Source organism: Heloderma suspectum, chromosome 2 (genome assembly GCF_057233095.1).
Source record: "Heloderma suspectum isolate Gila_16-S chromosome 2, 16-S_ref, whole genome shotgun sequence".
NCBI classification, from domain to species: Eukaryota; Metazoa; Chordata; class Lepidosauria; order Squamata; family Helodermatidae; genus Heloderma; species Heloderma suspectum.
In genome coordinates, this window is record NC_139459.1 from 165,672,979 (window position 1) to 165,696,376 (window position 23,398).

General features: G+C 46.4%; 1 protein-coding gene across 1 annotated transcript in view; it reads right to left on the minus strand.

Annotated features, from left to right (window-relative positions):
• Positions 1-23,398, minus strand: part of LOC146353121 (venom factor-like) — a 105,250-nt gene that overhangs the window by 1,259 nt on the left and 80,593 nt on the right. Inside the window, exons 27-33 of the mRNA XM_084829699.1 lie at positions 16,407-16,502; positions 16,073-16,223; positions 14,633-14,793; positions 13,724-13,815; positions 12,189-12,379; positions 5,548-5,631; positions 4,368-4,503 (exon numbers count right to left, since the gene is read on the minus strand). Of these exons, the coding sequence (XP_084685825.1) occupies positions 4,368-4,503; positions 5,548-5,631; positions 12,189-12,379; positions 13,724-13,815; positions 14,633-14,793; positions 16,073-16,223; positions 16,407-16,502 (911 nt within the window). The remainder of the gene's footprint in view (positions 1-4,367; positions 4,504-5,547; positions 5,632-12,188; positions 12,380-13,723; positions 13,816-14,632; positions 14,794-16,072; positions 16,224-16,406; positions 16,503-23,398) is intronic.

Genomic DNA, 23,398 nt, shown 5'->3' on the forward strand with positions numbered 1-23,398 from the left:
CTTTTTTCTTTTTTAATTCTTTTTTCTTTTTTTCTTAATTTCATTTTTTTCTAACGTACATATCAACTTTAACATATAACCAAAACATCAACATTACACAATACATGCAGTTAGTCTTACATTATTTATCAGATATGCTCGTAGATACAGAAGACTTTGAGATGAGATATATGATCGTAAAATAAGTTTCATCTTCTATTGCTACCAATAATTCCTGTTTCAATTTCCAGTCTTCCTAGCTAGTATTCAGGCCTACATTCTTGACCTTCTTGATAACCATTTTTTTTACTTAAAATGAAATGTTGCTCTTGAACTGTGAAGGCTGTCAGTAAAGTAGAATGCAACTTTACTAATAACTTTAATTGTGACACAACATGTGGCATTACAACATTGCTCTGTGTGTTGTCCCACCCCTGCCCAGTTGACTATGTGAGGTGGATGGGGCAACACACAGGGCAATTATGCCATGTTGTATTTTGTATAGGGAAGGACAGGTGAGACTGCTTCCAGCCTGTGTCAGTTACATATGCATTAGTTCACATTCCATTCCATCCCATTTCCACATGAATGTGGGTTTTTTCTTTAGATCTACATGGAAATTTGTATTTAAATATGTCTTTTGAACGTATTTTGTCATAAAATGTGCATTTCTAAATGTCTGTTGTCCTAAAATACAACTTTTTAATATGCACTTTGATGTGTGCTTTTGAGCCAAGAACCGCCTCGCAAAATTCAGACAAATGTGAAATTCCAGTCCAGACATGAATCAGGAAGTGTGGCTCAGGTCAGTTCATTTGAAACTACAGACCAAACAAAATCCTCTAGCATCCTTAATGTTGTGTCATACTTGAAGTTACCAAGAAGAGGAGAGAGAGAGATGCAGACCAGTGGCAGTTGTGCGTCCCTCCCTTGTAGTATCTCATTCTGGCTTTAAAACTTCCCTATTTAGAAAGCCTGTGGCTGACTGGGCTGTTGCTGCTGCTCTTGCTCAGATTTATTGTGGTTTGTTTTGTATTTGAACTTGGTTGTTAGCTGCCATGACAGCCATTTGGCTGAGCAGCAAGGTAAACATTTTAAAAGTGCTGAATGAAGTACAATGACTATAATGCAAATTTTTGTGGGCTCTTTGACAGATGGGATAGCCAGTACTTTCCCTTTAGCATGAGGGCAAAACAACTGCTTTTGTGAAGGGGCAACTCTGTTCTGCTATGATGCATACAAATGTGACAGACCTACTGCTGCTCGTTGCATTTCATGGGATTTTCCCCTATTGTTGACAGACTTTTTTTCTCTGTGTCCATATATATCTTCCAACTGAGGCTTACAGTTTATGGCTCACTTTACTAGACTCAAGATCACATGCCGTGAATTTCAAAAACATCCAAGAGTGCTGACTTCTGCAATGTTTAGGACTGACAGCTTTTTACTGGCCCTGCTCCTGTGTCTCTTAACAGCAGCTTGACATGGAAACATTTAGTGCGTAAAGCTTTAGCTGACATGAACGATGATAGGAAAAGCTCTGTTGGCTTAGGCTCTCTTCACACATGTCATTTTATCCCACTACAAACCTGTCCTTTTGATTTCAGATCCTTTCTGGGATTTACACTGGCCCTGTATACAGGCATCTCTCATAGTGCGTCCCTCCACTCTACCTTTTCATGGCTGGGCGGAGCTGCATGGAACAATCAGGACAGAAGGGGCTGCTGGCCCCATGCCCCCTCCCCTCATCATTGGTTCCTGTAACGTGATTGATGGCTCTGCCAGTCCCTCCACTCCTTCACTGCAGGAGGGAAGTCAGAAGACCTTCTAGTGGCCTGGATAGTGGGCTATGGGAGCTGGTCCCTGCCCCCTCCTTCCTCCGACTTTGTGGTGAGGGAGAGAGAGTCTTCTTGATGGCTTACCCTGAGGTTGCTGGCGCTGCTAGTCCTTCTCTGCTAAATATGTCAGTGTGTGATGAATTAAATGCAGTGCATTGCTTGCACTACTGAGTTGGAAGGGTATACCGATTTCCGTGTTCCCAACTACAGAAGTAAGAAATCCACAAACAGACTTGTATACAGTCAATGCACTAGGCCATCCCTAGCAGTCACCCCCCACCCTCCCAGGGGACCACTTCACGGGGAACACCTTCATTAGACCCGGCTTGCTTCCCCCCACACACACACTGTTGTTGCTCTTCCCCCTTATTCTGGCTTCCCAACGACCCTGCAAGGTGGGCTAGAAGAAGAGATAGTGGCTGGCTGGCTTCCCAATCATACAGATGTTTTCACAAGCATGAGTGCAAGTCCATTCAACAGCTGTATGAAAAAAGCCCATCAAACTGGTGAGCAAAAGGGAAAAGAAGCAGTCAATGGGAGGGAGAAGTTCCAAGTAAATGCATTGGAGGGGATGGGAGACCTAAAGACTGCTACTCTAAGTAGACTTACAATGCACTCCTGTGCATGCCTACTCAGAAGGAAGCCACACAGATTTCAAAGGCACTTACTCCTAGGACAGGAAAGCCTTATAGCCAATGCATTTACTCAGAAGTAAGCATTGCTGTGTTCAGGGGGATCTTGGAGACGCATTTGGGATGGTTAACCACTTTATAGTTCAAGCATCCATTGCAGAATGGGAGAGGCAGAAAGGTCACTGGAAGCATGGTCAGTAATCTGCCCCCACTCTCCCACCAATCTGTTGTCATGAGAATGTTATTCAACACTGCCCAGCAACACCCCCTAGCACACACCCACACAAAGTGGGACAAATTGCTAAAGGGGAAATACACCGGGGGGGGGGGGGGATGGCGATTTCAATCGCACAGAAAATTCCAGGTTTCCCCCATTCTCAGATAACACAGGAAGAGGGAGGGGAAGTTGTGAGATAGTAGCAGGAGAGCAGCAGCGTCATTTAAAGCTCCTGCGAAAACCAGTGATTAAAGAATGATCCTGCTAAAAAACAAGGTGTGAAGGTAGCCTTAGTATCTGTGCGTAGATACTCTACATACTCTAGCTGCTGCTAGAGGCACAAGACCAGGAAAAGAAGCTGGCAACCCCACCAGTATCTCATACATAGGCTGTGACACAGATTTAGACACCCTCTTCTGAATCATGTATTAATGCTTTCTCCACAACCACATTTCGCCAGAGCTGGCTGAATACAATACCTTTCTATTCTCTCAGACATTTTATTAAGTTGGGTTTTTTAAGTACTGAAGAGAGTTGTACTTTAACACACTGGAAATGAAGTTTTAAGTTCTGTTTTCATATTTGATTGCTTTGTTTTATTGATTTGAATTGTTATATTGTCTCTTTTATTGTTGTTCTGTTGTTTTATTTTGCATTGCAAACTGTTTTGGGATATAAGTGCCTTAAATACATATTTAAAACGTTTTACTAGCACAGGGGACTGCAAGTCTGCAACACATGTTCCAAGTAGGGAAGTACGAAAGTCACTTACCTTTTCGCAGATGTGATTTGCAGTGAGGGGGGGCGCTCCGTCCCTACCCCCGGAATCCTTGACGGGGGGGGAGGCGATCCGGTCCTTCCCCCTGGAATCCTGCCCGGCCGGCTCCGCTCCGCGGCAGCTCCGCGGAGCAGCCAGCCAGGGCCATGCACAGCTGGAATTCCGGCCGCGGACGGGCTGCTGCAGACGCAAATGGCGGCCGCCATAGCGGCTGCCATTTGTGTCCAGCCAGGCTGCCATGATAGGCTACATAAGTATTTACGTAGCCTATCACGGCAGGCCCCCCCCCAAAAAAAACGCGTATGCAAATGGCGGCGGCCACAGCGGCCATTTGCGTTCCCTATTTTTCGCCGTTTTACCTTACGTAAATATTTACGTAGGCTATTACGGCGGAAAAAAAAGGGGAACGCAAATAGCACAGTGGGCGCTATTTGCGTTCTTTTTTCCCCTGCCGTTTTAGCCTACGTAAATATTTACGTAGGATAATACGGTGAAAAATAGGGAACGCAAATGACAGCTGCCGTAGCCGCCGCCATTTGCATACACGTTGGTTTGTTTTTTTTTTGGCTTGCCGTGATAGGCTATGTAAATACTTACGTAGCCTATCACAGCCTCCGCAGGGATGCAAAAGGTGTCCCTGCGTTAGCCGTGATAGGCTACGTAAGTATTTACATAGCCTATCATGGCTATGATGAAGAAGCGAATGGCAGCCGCAGGGCATTCACAAGTCAGCACAGACGGCAGCAGGTAAGTGCTCCGTTTCGCGTGCCTTTCGTGGGTTGGGGGGGCGGGGGCTTCGTTCCGCCACGGATTTTGAATTTCACCGAGATCTGTGGCAGAATTCTCCGCCATCCCTAGTTCCAAGACACAGCTCTTGGGTTACGTGTCTCTTATTGGAGAATGCTTTTCCACTGAATACTCACTCTTTCTGAAGATCCCACAAGTCACTATGGGGGCCAAAGATCAAGTATTCTCTGTTCACCTGCATACTCAGTGTCTCCTGACAGAGTAAGGGGCTAATAAACTGCCGGGTCTTCCCATCCACAGCTCGGTCTGTTCCTGCGATACAATAAATGGAAAAGGGAAGAAGGGAGAAAGTGGCAGAGCAACTGTTACAAGTTGAAAAGGAATAACTAGTTAAACACAAGGGTTATCGCTCTCAAGTCTGATCCCAATGGTATGGACGGACAGCAGTCCAGAATGGCCGTGTGACTGTAACAAACATGCTGATCAAGGTCAGGATTTGATGAGTAATAATAGAAGGTATAATACTATTTCCCCCAGTTGAAGTTTTGAATGTGCTTGGGGGGTATAGTAAACTTACTAAAGACTTGATTGACTGTATTGTTATTGTTCAAAACAGGATTCTTATATCTCAACTGGTAAATTATTATTGCAGTTAAAAATTAAAATAAGAGCTCATCTAGACAATCACAGGTGTTATCAAGAATAAACAATTCCTGTCTTCATCAACAAGGCATTTCTAAGGGTTTGAGACACATAATCTTGCTCACTACTCTGTCTCACTTCAGGGAACTCTGCACTCCACCCACCTCTGCATGCCAGAAACAACAACTCTGGTTTAAAAAAAATCAGACCTGTGACCTATCTTTAACTCAACCCTGTAATATTGAACCCACTTTGTGTGTGTGTGTGTGTGTGTGTGTGTACCATAAACACCCTTTTTTCTCCTTTTCTGTATCTGCCTTTCTCCCCCCCGCTCTTTCCTACACTCAACAAACAAAATGGTGCTGGTGCCACCATTGGTGTGACCCACTTAGACAAAGTATAACCCAGTTATGATTCAAGACTCACCGGTGGTGTACATGTTCTCCCACCTGCTTCCTAAGCCTCTGAAATTTTACTGAGCATTGCTCAAATATTTTCAGACCTATCTTCATGACCATAAGGACTAGCAACTTGGTCTTTTTTTAAAGGAAGCTGAGATTCTTAGCATATTGAATTTGAGCATTGAATGGTGCAATTGTGGAATACACACAGCTTTTGTTGTAACAAAGCAACATACTGCAGGGTGAGAGGGATACCTCTTGGGATGGCAAATCAGTCATCTTGTACAGAGAATTGCGTAGCAAATCTACTCACCTTCCTTGATTACCTGCACAATCCTCATGGTGTAGTAGTTATACATGCCTTTTTGTTCAATTGCATCCAGGTGAGCTTTATAGACTGGAATGAAACAAAGAGCAGCCATTGTTTTAGCCAGCCTGCCCTCCAGAGGCCAGGTTAACAAGGCTATAGCCTCTACTCAATGTGTACTGGTAAAATCCTGGAAATGATTTAAAGTGCACAAATACATCAAGCCCAAATAGCAGTCAGGGCTATTTCAGCACAAATCTTACCTTGCCAGAAATATAAGCCAACCCTGCTTAGCTTCCGAGATCAGACAAGCGCGTGCACATCCAGCCCTTTGCTTGTTGCTGAGGAAACACTGAGTGCTGAGCAAGCTATGCGATCAGTAGCCGGAAGATGACATGGGGCCGTCGAGAGCTGTGATTGGACAGGAGGGAAATACAAACACTGCCATATATGGACAGGCAGGGGAGGGGACTACGACCAGATACGGTAGCGAAGGTGGACAATCAGAGCACATTAAGGGGAAATACTGGGATATCAGGGTATTGAAAGCGGGAGCACGGAAGCAGGAAATTCCAGTTCCAATTCGAGGCGGGTACTACGTAGTGTGAAAGACAGGCAGTGAAACCTCATTGGAAGTGAAAAAACCCATAAGTGTAGATCGGCCCATAATGAGGGCCCCAAAGCAGCATGAGTGTCACTCTTGCAGGGCTGTCTCAGGAGATGGACCCCTGTATAAAACAGAACCCTGGTTATTCACCGTGAAGGTTCCTTCCTGTTCAAAGAATGGAGACATCCACATGGGTTATGCCCCCCCCACACACACACACACTGCCCAGGACAAGGCAGAGATCATATGATCAAGCTTTTTGCCTAGTCCCTCCATCCTGGCTTCTCCTCTCCAGTCTGTTTGTGACCAAGCACTAGGCAAATTAGCCCGAGGAGTCACAATAATAAGGTAGAGAAAGAAATAAAAAAGAAGAAAGAGAAAAGAGAAAAGAGGAGAAATCCATACTGCAACATAGTATGGAGAGAAAAAACCCTAGCCCAAACCCAAAAGGCTGAGCCTAGGTAGATACGCACAGAGAACAAAGGCTGCACACTGGTGAACTATGATTCAGCCAAATTTAGGGTGTGGCATGGATGCCTCCATGCTTCAAACAGGAAGGAGCCTTCGTGGTGAGTATCCAGTGCTCCATCCCCTATTCAAGGAGGAGGCATTCACATGGGATGTGCATAAGCCAACCAGTACTAATAGGGAGGGTTAGGAGACTGAGTCTTATAATGTAGATACCACCTGCTGCAGCACGCTTCACCCAAAGGCAGCCTCCTCCGCTGAGTCATGGGTGGTCAATTTGTAGTGCTGGTAGATCAAGTAGCAGCTCTCCATATTTCTGGCAAGGTAAGATTTGTGCTGAAAGCAGCAAAAGTGGCCGCTGCCCTAGTGGAGTGTGCTGTGACATTCTCAGACCATATGCTGTAAGTCATAAGAAGTGTAGATACAAGCCTTAATCCAACATGCCAGGGTGGAGCTAGAAACCTTCTTACCCATGGCTCTTGGCTGAAAAGGGACAAATAGGGAATCCATTTTTCGGAATTCCACCGTCCAACAGTTGTATGTATGGACTGCTCTGCACACATCTAGCCTATGCCAGACCCTCTCAGTGGGGTTGGCAGGTCTGGGTCAAAACAAAGGTAGAGAGAGTTCCTGAGAGCAGTGAAAGGTGGAATTAATCTTAGGGATAAAAGAAGTTGGCTATAAAGGCGTATAATTATATAATATTACTAGGCCTCAGTAAAGCCCCATCCAGATCCTTATTGTTCAGGAAGTCCTCCACTGAAGCAAGGGAGGCTCTCATGAAGAAAGAGGATACAAATGAGTCCCTGAGTGCAAGGGCCACAGCCTCATGCACTTTTTTAAGGGCAGACCTTTTCCCCTGGATATCTCAAAGGACAGTCCCCATCCTTCATGGCTATGGTTCCTGAGAAAGGAGCTGCCCTGGGGGCATCTACCAGGGGCGCTTTTAAAATATCCATGATTCTCTGTGGGAGGGTATAACATCTATGTGCCAACCCAGTGAACTTCCTACCTCGTAAAGGGGCCAACCACTCAGCACAGACCAGCATAGATAAATCTGGGACTTATGAAATTGTATTGTCCGCTTTGCCGAGAGCTAATCTTATTTTGTAGTCTAAGGTTAAAGAGCTGGAAAGTCAATCTCATTGTTGTAATTAACAAATTATTGGGATATGTGATTGGGCTGAGCAGCGTCGTCAGTCAACTGCTTTTATGGAGACTTTTCTGCATGAGTTACTGGATCTGCCCGAGGACTATCAATTAGATATCAAGCAAGCACAACTTGTCTTTCTTTATGGACCCTTTGGTCTGTTTTCTATTTTTTGTGGTATTTCGTTGTTGTTGTTGTTTTTAGTGTGGGTGTTGGGCGGGGTAGGATGTGGTTGGTTAATTGTTTTATGGAATCTTTTTTTCTTTTCACTTTCTTTCTGAAACGTAAGGCTTATCAATCAATTTATTTGTCTGACTTGTTATAAGTGTCATAATTACAGTTTGGATATTTTGATTATGCAGTGGTGGACCTGTTTCCTGGATTGTCTCTGGCTGATTGTTTTAAATTGTTTTAGTTATACGTTGTTCCTGTGTGTGCTGTTGTTCCTGTGCTATCTGTTTTATGTCCTTATGTGAATCGTTTCTTATGCTTTATATAATGTATTTCAATGGTTTTTAATTTTTGTGACCCACCCAGACAGCTTCAGCTATGGGGTACTTAGTAAAGAAATATAATAAATGAAATGAAATGTTTCTATATGCGTTGCTTTGTGGAGACAGAATGCTTTAGAAATAGAAGAGAATGAACAGTGGGTTATCTTCAAATTCATATAGTGTATGGATTTCATATGTTGTAAATGGAGTGGCCCCCTTCATGGATCACTGCCTTGTTGTGGCGAAGGGGCTTGCGTTACTCAGTGAAGCCATAAGCTATGCCATGCAGGGCCACCCAAGACGGACAGGTCATGGTGGAGAGTTCTGACAACATGTGGTCCACTGGAGAAGGAAATGGCAACCCACTCCAGTATTCTTGCCAAGAAAACCCCATGGATCGTATCACAAGGCTAAAAGAGATGATGCCGGAAGATGAGCCCCTCAAGTCGGAAGGTGTCCAATATATTACTGGGGAAGAGCAGAGGGAATTTCCAAGTAGCACCAGAAAGAGTGAAGCGGCTGGGCCAAACCCGAAAGGACACTCAGCTGTGGATGTGTTTGGTGGTGAAAAGAAAGTCCGATGCTGTAAAGAACAATATTGTTTAGGAACCTGGAATGTCAGATCAATGAATCAAGGTAAGCTGGAGGTGGTCAAACATGAGATGGCAAGATTGAATATCGACATCTTGGGAATCAGCGAACTAAAATGGACAAGCATGGATGAATTTAATTCAGGTGACCATCATATCTACTACTGTGGGCAAGAATCTCTTAGAAGAAATGGAGTAGCACTCATAGTCAACAAAAGGGTGGGAAAAGCAGTACTGGGGTACAATCTCAAAAATGATAGAATGATCTCAGTACGAATCCAAGGCAAACCATTCAACATCACAGTAATTCAAGTCTATGCCCCAACCACTGAGGCCGAAGAAGCTGAGGTTGATCGGTTCAATGAAGACCTACAACACCTTCTAGAACTAACACCAAAAAAAGATGTCCTCTTCATCACAGGGGATTGGAATGCTAAAGTAGGAAGTAGGGATGTACGAAAGTCACTTACCTTTTTGCAGCTTGGCTTCGCAGTGGGGGGGAGGTGCTTCACTTCTCCCCCCGAAGTTCAGGCGAGGGGGGGGAGGCGTCCCGCCTCGCCCGGCTGAAATTCAGGCCGGGGGGGGAGGCGCCCTGCCTCGCCCGACTAAAATTCAGGCCGGGGAGAAGTGCCCCGTCTCCCCGGCCGCGAAACTAAAAGTAAAAAAAAAAAAAAAGACCCCGTGATAGGCTACGTGACGATTTACGTAGTCTATCACGGGTGTGTGGTTTTTTTTTTTACTTTAGTTTTTTTTTTTTTTGCAATGGCGGCGGCGGCAGCTGGTCAGGAGACCGTCCGCCGCCCCCGCCCGCGCCGAAACGCCGCCGGGACCCGCCGCCGAGAGGGACATTCGCCAAAGGTAAGTCCAGTCCCGGGGGGGGCGGGGGGCCAGCAGAGAATTTCCCAACCAACTTCGGGGGGCCGAATGCGTCGGCGCTCGGCCTCCCGAAGATTCGGGGAGAAATTCTCCGCCATCCCTAGTAGGAAGTCAAGAAATCACCGGGATAACAGGCAAGCATGGCCTTGGTGTGCAAAATGAAACAGGACAAAGGCTAATAGAGTTTTGCCAAGAGAACACGCTGAACATAGCAAACACTCTTTTCCAACAGCACAAGAGGCGACTCTATACATGGACATCACCAGATGGTCAATATCGAAATCAGATTGATTATGTCCTTTGCAGCCAAAGATGGAGAAGCTCTATACAGTCAGTAAAAACAAGACCTGGAGCTGACTGTGGCTCAGATCATGAGCTGCTTCTTGCAAAATTTCGGCTTAAATTGAAGAACGTAGGGAAAACCACTAAACCATTCAGGTATGACCTAAATCATATCCCTTATGAATGTACAGTGGAGGTGATGAATAGATTTAAGGGATTAGACCTGATAGACAGAGTGCCTGAGGAACTTTGGACAGAGGTCCGTAACATTGTTCAGGAGGCAGCAACTCAATCCATCCCAAAGAAAAAGAAATGCAAGAAAGCAAAGTGGCTGTCTGAGGAGGCTTTACAAGTAGCTAGGTAAGAAGGTTTACAAGTAGGAAAGAAGCGAAAAGCAAGGGAGAAAGGGGAAGATATATCCAAACTGAATGCAGAGTTGCAGAGAATAGCAAGGAGAGACTAGAAGGCCTTCTTAAATGAACAATGCAAATAAATCGAGGAAAACAATAGAATGGGAAAGACTAGAGAACTTTTCAAGAAAATCGGAGATCTCAAGGGAACGTTTTGTGCAGATGGCTTTATACGCAGATGATTTGTTGATATTTATTAGTAGGTTAGAGTCTTCAATACTGAAATTAAGAAGATTAATTGATACCTTTGGTACACTTTCAGGTTATACTAATAATTACTCAGAATCTGAATTAATGACTGTAGGCAGTAATAAGATAATCAAAGTAATTACTAATTGGCAGTTTCATTGGTGCCCAGAAGTGATAACATATCTTGGTTTTATGATATTAAATGCTTTATGATACGATTTCCCCTGCTTGGGGGGATTTTTTGTTGTTGCTGTTTTTACTGTTGTGCTGCAAATAAAAAATAAAGAAAACACACAGAGTGTCAGAACTATGAGCCCTCCCGCTGTGCAATCAACAGGCAGAGACCTGGCCTTCAAGTCAATACTTCTTTATTATGCTAACGGCAGGCCGTTCAAACAATACAGACTCAGTAGAACTAGGGGTGGACGAAAGTCACTTACCTTTCGTCGAAGCTTGTTCGCGGTGGGGGGGAGGCGCTTTGCTGCTCCCCCCGCGAAGTTCAGGCCGGGGGGAGAGGCTTCCCGCCTCGCCCGGCCGAAATTCAGGCCGGGGAGGAGGCTTCCCGCCTCGCCTGGCCGCAAACTTGAAAGTTTAAAAAAAAAAAAACAACGCCCCCATGATAGGCTATGTGACGATTAACGTAGCCTATCACGGCTAGATTTGCAAAGTCAGCCGTGATAGGCTACGTAAATCGTCACGTAGCCTATCACGGGTGACTTTAAAAAACAAACAAACGCGTACGCTAATGGCGGCCCCCATAGGGAGCCGCCCTTCGCATTCCTTATTTGGTCGCTGTAGTCTACGTAAATCTTTACGTAGACTACAGCGACCAAATAAGGAACGGGAATGGCGGCTCCCTATGGGGGCCGCCATTATCCGTACGCGCTTTTTTTTTTTTTTTTAAGTCACCTGTGATAGGCTACGTGACGATTGACGTAGCCTATCACGGCTGACTTTGCAAATCTAGCCGTGATAGGCTACGTTAATCGTCACGTAGCCTATCACGGGGGCGTTTTTTTTTTCTTTTATTGGAATGGCAGCGGTGGCAGCCGGTCGAAAGACCGGCTGCCGCTCCCACCCCGCACGAACACCCGCCGAACCGCCGGCCGGACCCGCTGCCGGGAGGGACATTCGGCGAAGGTAAGTCCCGTCCCGGGGGGCGTGCGGGGTGCGGGGGGGTGCGGAGGATTTCTCCCCGAAACTTGTTCGGGGGGCCGAACACGTTGGCGCTCGGCCCCCCGAAGTTTCGGGGAGAAATTCTCCGCCATCCCTAGTAGAAGCCCAAAGACTGCCCCAGGGCCTAATTCTGAGCTTTCTAATAGGGAAGGCTTCCGTAGGGTAAGAGAGTTGCCGCTAAACTAACAATAGGTTACTTACACAGAACCCAAACGGCTGTCTAAGCCCCTCCTTCAGGGTGGGTCCTCCCTCCCTTGTCTCTGGTGGGTGGCCAACATGGCAGAGTGTCTTACTCCTCTCATAAGATCCTCTTGGATCGACGACGGACTCTTGCATCTGCCAAGTCATGCCCTCCTCCTCCTCTGTGGGAAGCTGATTTCCCATTGGGGGAGGGGTAGGCAGTACCTGCACCTGACTCTCCTGACTTAACAGTCAGGAGAGTCAGGTGCAGGTACTGCCCTTGGGAAGATCCTCCTTCCCTGACCCCTGTAGATTCTTGGGGGATTTCCTCCCTGGCCCTCTGTCCCAGCTGTTGTTCTCCTAGCTCTGCATCTGAATCTGAATCTTTGGACTCCACAGGGAGCCTGGGCCCATTCCTGACACAGAGAGGTTGGGCTATTTTATGCCTTTTAGTGCATCTGAGGAGGGACTGGGGACAGGAATCCAAAGAAGATTCCCCAGCCTGGACTGCAACCTGAGAAAGTGTAGATGTGGCTTCCTAATCAAGCTAGGACGACCAGATAAAGCTGCTAGGACAACCTCTTGAACGTTGTTTCTTAGGGAATCAGACTCCTGAGGCAATTTCAAGTGAGAGGAGTTGGAGGGGGATGAGCCATTTCTAGGGATGTTGGAGGAATCTGTCCAGGGGTGGAGCTCACCAAGCTTTCATCAACTTGTTCCCCTGGACTTTGGCTCATTTTCCAGTGAACTAAGCCAACTTGAGTCAAGCTAGTTTGTGGAGGGGGGCGGTGCGCAAATAGTAATTTGCGCAAATTGCAACTGTAATTTGCACAAATCATGGCTGAAATTTATGCAAATTGCAGCTGAAATTTGCACAAATCATGCAAATTGCTATATATGCAAATAAAAAAAACCCGAAAAAGTTGCCAGCTTTTGGGAACAAACCTGCAGCTCAGCTCACAAATGCAAGCTGATTCGGGGATGCTGCACAAACCCGGTGATCCCAAAAAGGGCCATCGTTCCCGGCGATGGACATCCATAGCCACTCCCAGGCAGGAAGGCTTCAACTTCAATAGCATTAACAATGGGAGGCCCCTGGTGGCCTGCGCAGAGGGGTCAGCTTTGGCTGGAATGCTGTCCCTCAGAGAACAGAACAGGCAGGAAAATGCAGGGTTTTATCCCAGGTCTATTTTCACAGCTCCCCTCCCCCTTCCACAGACATCAAGGGGGTTCCTTGCAGCTTACCTGAGCAGGCAGCAGTACCCTGCCTTGGCACACAGGCAGTTAGGGATGGCGGAGAATTGCGCCACAGACTCCAATGAGTTAGAATCCGGCCCCCTGGAGTCCGTGGCGGAACAGAAGACTTATCTCCGCCTCCCCATGGAATCGTCTTCGGCCAGATCCCCTGGCTCCAGATTGCCAGTGATATGGCCTCCATGCTGTATCGCTGGCTGAAGGGGACTGACTGCGGATGCAAATGGCTTTCATTCACGCGATAGGCTATGCAAACCTTTACCTTAAACTAAGGCCTTTACAGCCGCAAATGGCATCCTGGATGCCATTTGCGTCCGCAGTCAGTCAAGTCCCCTTCAGCCAGTGATATGGCATGACGGCGTATCGCTGGCGCTTTGGAGCTGGCCAGTGGCTCCGCGGAATCACTGCGGAGCAGAGCCGGCTGGCGAGGATTCTGGGGGGAGGAACGGATCGCCTCCCCCCCTGCGGACCCCCCCCCCCCGGACTGGCAGGTAGGGGATTCGTACATCCCTACAGGCAGTACATCTCCAGGCCCGTTGTATTCCCCATCCCCCTGCATCTCAATGTGAAAGTTGAAAAGGTGGACAGGAAGCAGACACTTTTGGGAGGAAGACAGGTTATTCACATCATCCATTGAGCTAATGGCACAGCTTGGGACTCCATGGCCTGCCGCCTCTGTGGCGACACTCACGTGGTGGCTTTTGCCAGCAGTGGAGGTTTGCCCTAGTCGCTTGGGATTTGTTGGCCTGGCATTTCTGTGGCGGAGCTCATGCAGCATCTTTCACCAGCAGTAGAGCTTTTGCCCTGATGTTCCTGAGAAGACTCAGAATGGTCAGATAGCGCCCTGGCTGTTTCAGTGGGGTTCCAAGCCTGTTATAGAACCCATTTTTTTCAGCCCATGTTGTGGACCTCACCGACATGTCTCACTGTCCTTTGTTTTCCAAGTGAAGACCCCATTGCTTGCATAGGTGAACAGCCCACAAGCAGAAAGGAAGAAGACAGAAATAACCAAACAAGGGTGTGTGTTTTAAAATATAGGACAGTGTAAATAGAGTTAAAGGAGAATGAAGCAAGTAAAGGAGACTGAAAGAGCAAAGCTCTAGTGAGGTAAGTAGCAGAGACTGAAAGAAACAATGAAGGAAAGCTCTGTTCTGGGCAAAAGCAGGGAACTGACTGGAGAGGAGGAGCCAAGATGGAGGGACTAGGGAAAAGTCTTGGTCATGTGATCCCTACCTTGCCCTGGTGGTGGTGGGCACCCATGTGGATGCCTCCTGCCTGAACCAGGAAATCCAGATCTCATACACCGAGGGTACATGTTGAAAAGCGACACAACTGAACACACAGTGCCCAGTATTCCTGGATCCCAGACAGCTCCCTTTCCCATTCCTGGCTGCTAAACCAAACCATTTGCTTACCTGGGTGGAGCCATAGCCGCCTCCGTAGAATCTCTGCTCTGTTAACCAGCAGACAACGCGGTTGGCCAGGTCAAACCTATTCAACTGGAGTAGAGCCAGCAGACCATAGGATGTGGCCTCGATGGAGTACAGCTTGGAGTAGGGGTCAGGCCAGTGAGTCCCTACATGGCAAGAACAGTGAGTCCCTACAAGGAATAGTCATTTTGCACATTAGACTTAGCATGGGGGGTGGCTGGTAGGCCATTTGCTCCAAGCCATGGAATGGCAAGCTAGATTGGCCCATCTGATGTAGCAAGCAGCAGGCCAGGGCGCGAAACAGGAAAACTTGAGCTTGTTGAGGTTCTCCCATTTCCACCTTGAAACTCATTCCAACTTGTGACCATACCACAGTATGCTTTTTATGTTGACTTGTTTGCATATGTGTGCGTTATTTCCCGAAATGTTTGCATCCGTTTTATGCATTGTTGAAATGTATGCATTTTTCTCCCATTGACTAAAGTGTGTTTATGCACATTTTTCAAATATGCACATTTTAAAGCATTTAATATTTTGTTGTTGTTGTGTGAATCACAACACAGGCTCAGAAATGCATGGACTTCACACCATAGATTGTGTTTGGGTCCACTGCATTCAGATCCAGGAGGTGAAAATTGGTCAAAACGAACTGGTCAAAAATGAACTAAAATTAATTTCTGGGTGGAGCTTGGGGCAGGAAACTGGGATGTATGCTTATAGAGCACAGGGTTTTAAGGAGCACAGCATTGTTCCTTGGTGAGATGATGTCAGGGTGGAAACTGAGCCCATAGAGCCCCAGAGCAGTTCTGATTCTGAGGAAGAACAGCAATCCGTGGGAGAGGAGCTCGCTCATCTCTCACAAGCACAGCAGCTGGCAGAGATTCCTCCTGCCAGCATTCCTGGGATAGATAGTGACCCTGGCAGTGAGACAGCGCTGGAGGGGGGCTTGCTGGACGCTCGGCGCAGACACAGGGAGCAGTGCCAGATGGAGGGCGCCAAAAGGAGGCGCTCCGCTCATTTGGCGCTCAAACAACGGTCGCGTCCTGAGGACCCAAGGGAAAGAGGGAGGATCTCTCCATAGCCCATAAGTCCAGAGTCTTCCCATGGTTCTCCTTCAAACGGGGACCAACTGCCTTACCTGGAGCTTAGGCTACTCTGCTATCTTTCCCCAGTGCTGTTCCTTGCTTAGTCGCTAGTGATTAGTATCTGAAAGAGTCATAAAGGAATAAAGCCTTGGAAAGAATCCTCATCGTCTGTGTCCTGATTTGGCTATTGGAGGGGACTGCAAGAGGCAGCTAGGGCGCTCCTGACAGATATGGACCTTGGGTTTGGAGACAGCCCAAGGGCCCCTTGATGAAGCAGGGACATAGGATCTCAGGCAAGACTGCCTTATCTCACTGGCTGCCCTGGCTGGAACTTACTCACCTGCTGAAAGTGCAATCAGCTTTGTGGCAGCTATATCTGTCCCCAGCAGTAACAGCGCATAGGAGGTGATGGCAACTGTGTAGCTCTTCTGAAGGCTCTCCAGCTTTTGAGCCAGGTAGTCTCCTGCCTTCCTGATGCTCAGATCCAAACCCTGCAAAGTGCCAAGTCAGAGGAGTCCATATGAAAATCAGGCAGGAGGGGGAAAAGAAAGAGATACAGCAAGGAAGCTGACATGTCATGAAGCTAGCAGCTCAGCTCCTCACACAGAACCCCTTTGAAAGGTGGGAGTCCTGGCTCTGCTGTGATCAGCAACCCTGACAGTGACTCCACTCACCTGTACATGGTTCTGACAGATGTCTTTGGCCTCGTGCAGAGCAATTACTACAAAGGCTGTCAGAGATGCTTCTGGCTCAGAACCTTGGTATCCACCCTAGGATGACAAAAGAAAAGAGTTATGCCCAATTGACTTGGTTGCTGTTGTGACCACCCAACAGTTCTTTGAACCATTCCCCAGCCTCTTTCTGGAAGCAGACTCTTCTATTGGGAGATGGCTATCACAATCATGTCCTGCTTATGAATCTTCAAAGGCACTTGGCTGGCTGTTATTGGAAGCAGAATGCTGGACTAGATGGATCTTTGGTCTGATCCAGGAGAGAGTGGTTCTCGGTGGATAGAGCACTGGTGGTGTGTGTGTGTGTGTGTGTTAGGAACATAGGAAGCTGCCTCATACCAAGTCAGACAATTGGGTCATCTAGCTCAGTATTGTCTATACTGACTCATAGCAGCTCTCCAGACTTTGAGACAAGGTTCTTTCCCAACCCTACCTGGAGATGCCAGAGATTGAACCTGGGAACTTTTGCAGGCAAAGCATGAGCTCTACCACTGAGGTACAGCCCTGCATTACGTGTCTGAAAGTCAAGACCGATGCTTAGAATGGGAAATAGCTTAAAGCATGTTTGCAGGGCTGGTGAGAGAAGGATGTCATAGATGTCTATCAACTATTACCAGCCAAGGTATCTAAGTGGAACGTCCACGAACGTCCATGGAACGTATCTCTGAACATCAGACACTGAAGACAATCAAGGGAGAGCTGTTACCTCCATGCCCTACTTGTGGGCTTCTCAGAAGTATCTGAGTGGTCACTGTTGGAAACAGAATGCTAGAACTTTGGTCCAAATTAGAGATGTGAAGGCCCAGAAAAAACAAACAAACTGGGAAATGTGGGGGGAAACTGGGTTTTCTGTTTTTTTTTCCAAAGACCATTTTTGTTCCCACACCCCCAAATTGTAGTTTTAATGCTCTTATATTTTATATTGTTTTCATGCTGTACTCGTGGTTTTAATTTTTCTGAACCACCTAGGGGGCTTTGGCTATTGGGTGATATAGAAATGTAATAGATAGATAGATAGATAGATAGATAGATAGATAGATAGATAGATAGATAGATAGATTTGAGCAGCTTTGGATTTTGAAATATTTTCTTTTAGAATTTAAGACAAGGTGTTTATATAAGATATTGTTACCCAGCCTTTACTCCCCTCAGATGATTTCTAAAAACCACGTAATAAGACTTATAGAAAGACTAGAGATGTAAAATGTCTGGAAATAATGAAGCCATGGGGGGGGGGGGAATGTTTTTAATCCTCTCTGTAAGATGCCCAGCATAGTTATATTTTCTATTTCTTACTAAAATTATTGATCTAATGTACCTTTTACAGACAGAAGTTTAGGGATGCTCCAAGTTATGCTCAGTTTCCCAACATGTGAGTAGAGTTACCATATCATATTATGGAAAAAAAATATGCATTCTTGGCCGTTTAGGCTTTGTTCTACAGAGTCCTATATTTCTGGATTTGTTCTGGGGGGTGTCTTCATGAGGATTTGCTGTGAGTTGGCTACAATTGGAGGTCATTTGGGGCACATGATGTTGTGGCCATCCCACAGCCATCCCGGAGATTTGCATCGAAAAAAAGTTTTTCTGAGATTACTTTTAGTCCAATTATTTTCCTTAATTCAGCATGTCTGCACTTCTGTTGCAGTGTGTACCAACCCTCCGCATTTACTTCACCATGATAGCCCTGCCCAGGGGTGTGTCTTTCACTGATCCCGGTTAAGGAGTGTTCCCCCAATGTTTCCCCTCCCTGATGTTTATGCCATTTTGCAGCTGGCCATTCAGGAGTTCTGAGCTACCTTATGGTATTTACTTCACCTTGCCTACCACTAACCTCTGGCAGCCATCCCCCCAAAAGTATAAGTGTGTTCTGCTCAGCAGCCTCTACCTTAAAAAAAATCCTCTTAAATCGATACTGCGTAAAAGTATAACGTAGAAATAGCACATTGCCGCTACACTGTGAACCCGAAGTAAGCACTCCAGTTTCACTAACCACAGCCACCTGGGGGGAGTGGAGTTATTTACAAGTGGGGTATGGGGTGGGTGGACACAGGGTAAGAAAAGGTGGGGAGACCAATGAATGAGGCTTATTTCCCACCCCATTTTTTCCCAGGTGTGCACTTTTGCCTATTGCTTCCAACCCCCCTTCTCCCTTTCTCCTTCCTGCTGTTCACAATGAGAAGCTACTGTGATAAAGAGAAGGGATTTTACATAACAGAGAAACTACAGAACATCAAAGAAGCACAACATTGCAATAGAGATTTAAGAGAGCATCAGAGAAGCAAAAGAGCATTTTAGGCGAGTTACTAAAGTTAGCCTTTAACCCCTTCACTACAGGGGAGTGAGATTTATTTCTTACTTCTGAGTAAATGTGCACAGAAGGAGGGGTATTGTAAAGACTGAAAGCAGGCTACCCAGAGTGGCTGAGTGTCCCCACTACTGCAGTAATGTGTGGGGGTCTCTGCTCCCTCTCTCATTCCCCCTGCTTGCAGGCTCCCCACTGCTACTACATTATGAATGGAGAGCAACTAATTTTCCCTGCATCCCAATGCAGATTTCCCTGAAGAAATTAAAATCCCCAGTCCTCCAGTGCAGCATCTCAAGGCTCCTGAGAATTCCCACCACCACCCCAATTTCCCAGCAATCTGCTGCAGAGTTATTCTCAAACTGGGGAGCGGTAACGAGCGGTGTACCACGGGGCCCAGTCCTGGGCCCAGTGCTCTTCAACATTTTTATTAATGACTTGGAGGAGGAAGTGCAGGGAATGCTGATCACATTTGCAGATGACACAAAATTGGGCGGGATAGGCAATACTTTAGAAGACAAAAACAAAATTCAAAGTGATCTGGATAGACTGGAACACTGGGCAGAAAACAACAGAATGACATTTAATAGGGATAAATGCCAAGTTCTGCACCTAGGAAAAAGAAACCAAATGCACAGTTACAAGATGGGGGATACGTGGCTCAACCACACTACAAGCGAGAAGGATCTTGGAATTGTTGTCTATCACAAGCTGAATATGAGCCAACAATGTGATGTGGCTGCAAAAAAGGCAAATGCTATTTGGGGCTGCATTAATAGAAGCATAGCTTCCAAATCCCGGGAAGTACTAGTCCCCCTCTACTCAGCACTGGTTACGCCTCATCTGGAGTACTGTGTCCAGTTCTGGGCACCACACTTTAAGAAGGATGCAGACAAGCTGCAGAGGGTTCAGAGGAGGACAACAAAGATGATAAGAGGACTGGAAACAAAGCCTTATGAGGAGAGACTGAAAGAACTGGGCATGTTTAGCCTTGAGAGAGAAGACTGAGGGGAGATATGATAGCGCTCTTCAAGTATGTGAAAGGTTGTCACAGACAGGAAGGTCAGGATCTCTTCTCGATCATCCCAGAATGCAGGACACACAATAATGGGCTCAAGTTACAGGAAGCCAGATTCCGGATGAACATTAGGAAAAACTTCCTGACTGTAAGAGCAATACGACAATGGAACCAATTCCCTAGGGAGGTGGTGGGCTCTCCCACACTGGCGGCATTTGAGATGAGGCTGGACAGCCACCTGTCAGGGATGCTCTGACTTAGATTCCTGCATTGAGCAGGGGGTTGGATTCGAAGGTCTTGTAGACCCCTTCCAACCCTACTATTCTATGATTCTATGCTCTCCACCCCATTTTTCCCCATGTGTGCATTGCTGCCTATTGCTTCCAACCCCCCACTTTCTCCTTCCCCCTGCTTGCAATGAGAAGGAAAGATCATTACTGCGATAAAGCAATAAAGCGAAGAAGGAACTTTACGTAACAACAGAGAAATAACAGAACATCAAAGAAGCACATTGCAATAGCAATCTAAGAGCGCATCGGGGGAGTGAAAGAGCGCTTTAGGGCAAGTTACTAAAAGTAGCCTTTAACGCTTTCACTGCAGGGGTGCGAGATTTATTTCTTACTTCTGAGTAAATATGCACAGAAGGGGAGGATATGTTAAATATTGAAAGCACGCTACCTAAGGTGAATGAGTGTCCCCACTACTGTGGTCATGTGAGGGGTCGCTGCTGCACTCCTGAGGATTTTCTCAATGTGAATGGGAAAAACTACTTCCATTGGGGAAACAAGAGGGAATGGGCAAAGTCCCCCAGGAAAGAAATACTACACCTGATGGTTCCAGCACCCCAAGTAAAATTAAATCAATGAGTCTGCACATTTAGTCCTGTCACTATTGCACTATTGCAGTTTTAGAGGGATTTTTTTTTTTTTTAATTAGGTGAGGAGGGTCAGACATAGGATGGGGAGGGTGGGGGTGCTAACACACACAATGGCCAGAGAAAGCAGAAGGGGCGGAACAAAGTGTGTGGGAGGGAGGGAACAGGCTCTCTAAATGATGATGTCGACAAGACTCCACCCAGTAGCCACCCAAACAATTCGCAGTACTTCTCAGTAAACTGCCGTGTGACCTGCCGAGAACCCCAGGCTAGCTTTGGGATAATCCGGGTTTTCAAGCCCTGTGTGTCCCCAGATGGAGCAGATTTGACTCCAGTAAAAAGGGCAGCACAGTGAAGAGTGAACTAAACCTGTCGCCCTGGAGATCCCCCCTAGTTAGATGCTGCAGCAATCAATTAATGTAGTTCTAATCTAAAACTAGGGATGGTGGAGAATTTCTCCCCGAAACTTCAGGGGGCCGAGCGCCAACGTGTTCGGCCCCCCGAACAAGTTTCGGGGAGAAATCCTCCGCCCCCCCCGCACCCCCTCCCGGGATGGGACTTACCTTCGCCGAATGTCCCTCCCGGCGGCGGGTCCGGCTGGCGGTTCGGCAGGTGTTCGTGCGGGGCGGGAGCGGCAGCCGGTCTTTTGACCGGCTGCTGCCGCTGCCATTCCAATAAAAGAAAAAAATAAAACGCCCCCATGATAGGCTACGTGACGATTAACGTAGCCTATCACGGCTAGATTTGCAAAGTCAGCCGTGATAGGCTACGTAAATCGTCACGTAGCCTATCACGGGTGACTTAAAAAAAAAAAGCGCGTACGGATAATGGCGGCCCCCATAGGGAGCCGCCATTCCCGTTCCTTATTTGGTTGCTGTAGTCTACGTAAAGATTTACGTAGACTACAGCGACCAAATAAGGAACGCGAATGGCGGTTCCCTATGGGGGCCACCATCCGCGTACGCGTTCGTTTTTTTTTAAAGTCACCCGTGATAGGCTACGTGATGATTAACGTAGCCTATCACGGCTGACTTTGCAGATCTAGCCGTGATAGGCTACGTTAATCGTCACATAGCCTATCACGGGGGCGTTTTTTGTTTTTTGTTTTAACTTTCAAGTTCGCGGCCGGGCGAGGCGGGAAGCCTCCTCCCCGGCCTGAATTTCGGCCGGGCGAGGCAGGAAGCCTCCCCCCTGGCCTGAATTTCGGCCAGGGCGAGGCGGGAAGCCTCCCCCCCGGCCTGAACTTCGCGGGGGGAGCAGCGAAGCGCCTCCCCCTCACCGCGAACAAGCTTCGACGAAAGGTAAGTGACTTTCGTCCACCCCTATCTAAAACCCACGTGTGAAAAAACACTGTAGGTTATCTTGCCACTGTCACCAGATGTGACGGAACAGCATGTGGATTATCCTACCGATGTTTCTTTTTGTAAGAATAATTTTGAGGCTTGTGTCTATAGAACTCACTGCCACAGTTTTTAATAACAATCTCAATTAAACCTTAACACTAGGGAATGCTGCCTCAACCACAAAACCTTTTAACTGCTTCCATTAGAATAAACCCTCTCTACCTAAAAGAAACTCAGCAGCATAATTCCTATAGTGTAAGCATGGAATTGACACTATCACTAGAGACAACCTTTCAAAATGAACAAAAAATAAGATGTTAATTAATGGGAATTATTTATGAAAGTAAATAAAATGCCACTCTTTTAATAATGGGTTGACATTGCTTCAAGTTTCTTTAATTAAATAAGGTTGCTTACCATTCCTAAGCTGAGTCTTTCCCAGCTAAATAAAATCTCAATAGTCTTTTTTTCAGATCAGATTTCCCTAAGCTCCACCCCACAAACTGGAACAGGTTTAGGAATTTCCCTAAACTTCTTTACAAACAGGAACAGATGCTGTACACCAGTCTATCTTTGCCTCCAGTTCTTCCTGCTTCTTCTGGCTTCTAGGACTTCAGATGTTTCAGGGACTACTTGTAGAAGTTTCCTCCAGTCAGACACAAAATAGGGACCTAAAATGTTATGTATAACTTGGTTTGCTCATAAAATTATGATTTTGGTATATTAAATTTAAACTATAGTTTATTCAGACAATAATTACAAATTTACTGAGTTTACTTTTAAAAATCTTTAAATATAATGATAATTTTATGAGCAAACCAAATTATATATAACTGTAACAACATACAGACAGTTTTATGTTGCTAAAGCAGCCTTTCTGAACCTGATGCTCTCCAGATGTTATGGACTACAATGTCCAGCATTCCTCACCATTGGCCAAGCTTCCTGAGGCTGATGGAACGTGAAGTCCAAAATATCTGGAGGATACCAAGTTGGGGAAGGCTGTCCTAAAGCAACAAGTGACTTTAGATCTGTAAAAAGTGCTAAAAAAATTGGTATTGCTTGTTTTTCAATCTCCCCCCCCACAAAAAAACAGAAAAAAGGAGGTTTTCCATGGCTTCAAAATGTTAAATCTCTACTCCTGCATGACAAACAAAAATTCAGCAGGTAACGCTTTTCTTACCATGAAGATGCAGTGATGGAATGGAAAAAGCTTCATCTGCTGTATTTTGGCTTGTTGCAAAGCTGTTAAAGGCACAGAAGCCCTGCCAGAAGGAAAGCTCCAACCCTCCTATCCACTGCAAATGGAAACGGTGGTAAAATATGACAACTGGTCTAGTATATTTGCTAAGAGGCTGAGCTAAGAATCAGGAAGCCCCCAGTTCGAATCATACT